At 47.2% G+C, this 5,386-nt stretch overlaps 1 protein-coding gene across 8 annotated transcripts in view; it reads right to left on the bottom strand.

Moving 5' to 3' along the window:
- The window catches only part of MTMR2 (myotubularin related protein 2), a 93,782-nt gene extending 92,025 nt beyond the window's left edge, over positions 1-1,757 (bottom strand). For 2 of the 8 annotated variants that reach the window (XM_036324625.1, XM_036324626.1), the window contains exon 1: positions 1,562-1,756. In XM_036324625.1, the coding sequence (XP_036180518.1) occupies positions 1,562-1,641 (80 nt within the window). In that variant the 5' untranslated portion in view covers positions 1,642-1,756. Of the gene's footprint in view, positions 1-1,561 lie in introns of all 8 variants that reach the window. The other 6 variants (XM_036324624.1, XM_036324627.1, XM_036324628.1 and 3 more) reach the window with 5 other exon arrangements.
- Between the last annotated feature and the right edge of the window lie 3,629 nt (positions 1,758-5,386).

The raw sequence follows: 5,386 nt of genomic DNA, 5'->3' as shown, positions 1-5,386 counted from the left end.
AAGAAAGAAAGAAAGAAAAGAAAGAAGAAAGAAAAGAAAGAAAGAAAGAAGAAAAAGAAAGAAAAGAAAGAAAGAAAGAAAAGAGAAAAGAAAGAAAGAAAAGAAAGAAAGACGAAAGAAGAAAGAAAGAAAAGAAAGAAGAAAGAAAGAAAGAAAGAAAAGAAAGAAGAAAGAAAAGAAAGAAAGAAAGAAAGAAAAGAAAGAAAAGACGAAAGATAAGAAAAGAAAGAAAGAAAGAAAAGAAGAAAAGAAAGAAGAAAGAAACGAAAGAAAAGAAAAAGAAAAGAAAGAAAGAAAGAAAAGAAAAGAATAGAAAGAAAGAAAGAGAAAGAAGAAAAGAAAGAAAAAAGAAAGAAAAGAAAGAAAGAAAGAAAGAAGAAAAGAAAGAAAGAAAGAAAGAAAGAAAGAAGAAAGAAGAAGAAAGAAAGAAAGAAAGAAAGAAAGAAAGAAAGAAAGAAAGAAAGAAAGAAAGAAAGCTGTGTGTGCACTATTTTCCAACGGAAAAGAACCAGCTTTCAGAAACCCTGGCCAGGCGGCTCAGCTGGTTGGAGCATCATAACGTTGCTGGCTCAATCGGGCCGGTTGGGGAGGCAACAGACCCAGGTGGAAGTTTCTCTCTCACATGCATGTTATTCTCTCACATCGATGTCTCCCCCCCCCCTCTCTAAAAATCAATAAATATATATCCTTGGGTGAAGATTTTAAAAAAAAAGAACCTGATTTCATTGTGGCTACATAACAAATACAGATCTCCAATTACTTAATGAAATGTTAAATCACTATTTTAAAACCAAAGGGGAAAAAAAACGCACCTAAAACCTGTCTAGTGAACACTCCTTCGCAAGCGCTCTCTCCAAAGCTGCCCCCTAAATTCTCAAGGAGACGGGAGGGGAAGCCCCATGGGGAGAAGGGAAAGAACCGGGGGGACCGAGCGCGACCGAGGAGGAAACTGCCCCCTTCCCTCCGGGGCGAGGAGGCTCAGAGTCCCCGACGGCGCCTTTCGGCGGGAAGACCGGCCAGACGAGCACTGCGGGCTTTTATATTTACATCTTTAAGCAAAAAAAAAAAAAAAAAAAAAAAAAAAACCGAGGGGGGGAGGTCCCGAGAGCAGGGAAAATCGTGGGAAAGATAAGGAAGTGAGGGACGGAAAAGAGAGGAAAGGGGTGGACCAGAACCCAGAACCCAAAGGCAAACGGGCGGATGGAAGAGAGACCAGAAGGGAGTTGGGGAAAGAGAAGCGGAGACAGGGAGGCAGGAGGGAGGGATGGAAAGGGGGAGGGGGGAGGCGATGAAGGGGGGAGGGGAGGGGAGGGCTGGCTAAGAAAATGATGAGAGGAAATGCGGGAGCGGAGCGAGCAGGGGCTGGGGAGGGGACACCGGGGCGGCGGGGTGCCCCCTCTTTACCAGCCTCCGAGCCCCAGAGAGGGAGGACGTGGCTCCGAGTCCCGGGGACGGCAGTCGCGCCGCCGGGGGAACCGAGCCCGCGAGCGGACGCGGTGCAGCGGCCGGGCCTCGCCTCGCCTCCCCCGGGCGCTGGGCGGGGCGGGCGGCGGCCGGTTACCTGGACAGGGAGCCCGCGCTGGGCGGCCGCGCCGCCGCGGGCGGGGAGTCCAGGCTCTCGCAGCTCGAGCTCCTCTCCATGGCGCGGCGGGCGGCGGGCGGAGCGGCGGCCGGGCGGAGGGCGGGGGGCGGAGTGCCCGCGGGACCCGCGGTCAGGCCGGCGCCGGCCCGGGAGGGAGACCGGAAGCGGCCATGTTCCCCCAGAGTGCACCGCGCGGGCTGCCGGGCGGAGGACCCCGCGCGCCCCTCGGGCCGGGGAGGGGCGGCCCCAGGGCGGGGGCCGGGGCGGGGGGAGCCGGGAGCCTGTGGGCGGAGGGCTTCTGTTAGGAACACAGAGGATGGAGGGAACTCTAGGGGCGAGGGTCTCAAGAAAAGCCAGTCGTGGACCCGAGGGAGGAGGAGAGCAGGGGGAGGGGAGGGGGGAGGACAGGTTAAGGGAGGGACCGGCGAACGGTAGGACGTTGGGCGGGGGGAACAGGATGGGATCCGAGAAGTTAAATGGCCAGATGTTCGCCAGAGGCGGGCCTGAGAAGAACGCTTGCAGCAGCGGTTCTCAACCTGTGGGTCGCGGCCGCTTTGCAGGTCGAATGACCCTTTCACAGGGGTCGCCTAAGACCATTGGAAAACACATATATAATTACAGATTGCTTTTGTGATTAATCACGGTGCTTTAATTATGTTCAATTTGTAACAATGAAAATACATCCTGCATGTCAGATATTTACATGACAATTCATAACTAGCAAAATTACAGTTATGAAGTAGCAACGAAAATAATTTGATGGTTGGAGGTCGCCACAACATGAGGAGCTGTATTAAAGGGTCACGGCATTAGGAAGGTTGAGAACCACTGGCTTAGAGAATGAAGTGGTGATTGAAGGCTGCTTTGGAGCCGTCAGACTTGAATGCACACCCGCCTCACTCGCAGCATCACCCAGGACCCTGAGCATCAGAGAAGGAACGGCAGCTTTGTGGTCCGTAAACCTGGAAAAAGAGCAGCTTCGCGTTTAGATGAGTCAATGCATGAAAATGCCTAGAACAAGGCTTAGCACACAGTAGGCACGCGAAGGTTAGCTGTTAGCCTCACGACCCACCCCCTAAGGGTTGCTAAGGTGGGATGGACTAACATTTACATTTTAACATATTTCCATTTTACAACATAAACAGTTGCTGACACAGCTTCAAAAGAATGGTAGTCGCAGGAGGGAAGATGTTGGGAGGGTGGCAGGGGAGTGAGAAGTGACTGGGAGGGGAAGGGTAGTGGGGGGAGCATGGGGGGGAGGGGGGGGCGAAGGGTAACGATGCTCATCTCTCCATTTGCACCCCACCCCTGGCCAGCACTGTGGAAAGGGCACTAGGACAGAAGCTGAAACTTGCAGTTCTCCTGTGCTCTGGACGGAAGTCTGCGGGGTCGCGTAGTGCCTGTGCGGGAAAAGCACTCTGCCGTTCATCTATTGCTACACAAAGAGGTTTGGAAAAGGACAAAACTGATAAGGATGCACAAGAATTAGACACATGCTACTGCATGTGGTGGTGGTGGGTAGAGGGCAGACTTTTCGCCAGCCTTCCCTGCCCTGTCAGATTCCCCCGCAGAGCAGGAAGGGCGGGCAGAGGATAGAACTGTGATAAGAGAACAGGAACTGAGGGGGGAGGAAATGCTGCTGCTGGTAATTTTCTGTCACAGAGGACACAGGAAGGACATGGACAGGATACCACAAAGGAATTTTTCTGATTGAGGCTGAGCCCCAATCACTTCATGCACGGTGTAGAAAATGGGCAAATATGATTTCTGCGAAAAAGTAGACAATCGCTTTTAAAAAAAAAAAAAACTTCCTTGCTAGGATAAATAGGATTATGTTTATGTAAACTAGTTTAAATTTATACTGAAAACATGTTTTTAAGAAAATCTTAACGTGTAGGACCAGTGAATTATTAACTTGCAAATATTTTCCCCAAAAGAACATCCTAGCCTAGTGGTGTTCAGCATAAGCTAGAGCACTTATTAAAATGGATTAATGTATGTGAAAGCATAAAAGGCTTAGCCTTTCTGTCCCATTCTGCAGCTGGGCAAGGACAAGGTGACAGCTGATGTTTTTTATTTTTTGATTTTTTGAGAAAATTTAACTGCACTCCTCTGATAGGCAAAGAGAGTAGGTAGTCAGAAACACTTAACAAGCATAAACATCTACATTGATTGATAAATAATTTGCTTATTACTTCCCCATCTCTACCTGCCTTCCAAGATGCGGATTCACTGTCTCTTGATACTTTGACAGATTTTCCAAGCTAAGTTTGGTGAAGACTGATGAATCCTTGAATAGAAGACCCACGTGCTCTCTACTACCCAATTCATTCCTAGCGCTGTATCAATAGAGTACTTGAAACTGTAACCGGACAATCAATGGGTCTGTGCTGCCTGTCACTACTTGAGCCAATTAAGCAGAGACAGAGTTGAATCATAAAAGCATTTATTCCAATACTGCCGACAGTATGGAAGAGCAGCAGGTCATCCACAAAAATCTGCTCTGCACCCCACCATAAGCAGGCTGCTTCTATTGGGTAGAAGGACAGAGATTACAGGGGAAGTAGGCAGAAGGTAATGCCAAATGGGCAATTTACAGGTAATGCAGGCTGGAGATTTGTAAAGGCCTGCGAGTACGTAAAGGGCTGAGTGTCTTCAAAGGGCTGGCAGCTCTGGTTTCTGCAACAAGGTTGTTAATCTTTCCTTGGTAACAGGCAGCTCCTAAATGAGGAGGATGGGCCATATTTCCAGGTGAGGTCCCAGGTGCGTGCAACTCCCAGCCAGGTTAGAATGTGCTTTCTTTAATCAGAACAAAACAATCATGGTTAACAGAACACGATTAATATTTCTTACAATTATAGTTGGTCCCCAATATACTATTTCTGCTCCTGTCAAAACCATCTTCCTAATGATGTAATGATTTATATATGGGCCACTCTGGTGGTTAATAAAGAAGTTAGTGAAGTTACTTTTGAACCAATTAAATTGGTTCAAACCAATTCACTTGTTAAGTGAAGATACTTTTGAACCAATCTAAATTGGAATCCTGCTTCATCATATATTTGCTCTATGATTTTTATTAAGTTGCTTCTCCAAGACTCAGTTCTCTTATCTATAAAATGGAAATTAAAATGCCACATAATGAGTTGTTTTTCTCTACCCAAAGTTGGTTGAACAGTAGGCTTTCAGTGCGGGAAGCCACCTCTTGCCAATACTGTCAGTGAACCAAGGAACACAGAAGGCTGATGGACCTTGGGTGTTAGCAGGGCTGACGCTAAGCACCTCGTCTTTTGAGATAGTGATGTTCCTAACCTGATGATCCTTTTTCTGTTTACCAAACTTTACCTTTGATATGCCTGTATGCATTGCTAAAGGGTAAATGTGTATTCAAGTAAATAAATAGTGAACTAGGCCAGAAGTTGGTGTGTCTCTTCAAGAAAGAGGCTCCATCTGGCTCCCAATGCCTTCTAAATTCATATTTCCTGTATAGCATTTTCATTTATGCGTCAGCCCCACCTTCAGATTCTGAACCTCACCGCAAAGGTCACGGCATCTCAGTAACTGGGTTTGTTACTATTATTGTTCTTCCTCTGAACTTACTGTTTTACTTCTCACCTAAATGGTAAGACAATAACTTCTCAGATTGACCAGCAAGCAAATACTTCAATCTCAGCTGAAAGTTAAAGTCTTACTGAATTATTTTTCTGACATATTGGCTGCTATATGTCATATGACATATATCTCCAAGAGAAATCAACTTGATTAGGACTTTCTGTACTTAAAGAATATTTTAGCCTACTCAGG

This window comes from Myotis myotis, unplaced genomic scaffold (genome assembly GCF_014108235.1).
Source record: "Myotis myotis isolate mMyoMyo1 unplaced genomic scaffold, mMyoMyo1.p scaffold_m19_p_10, whole genome shotgun sequence".
NCBI lineage: Eukaryota > Metazoa > Chordata > Mammalia > Chiroptera > Vespertilionidae > Myotis > Myotis myotis.
The sequence above is the reverse complement of the archived record's forward strand: the minus strand, read 5'-3'. Positions and strand labels throughout refer to the sequence as shown.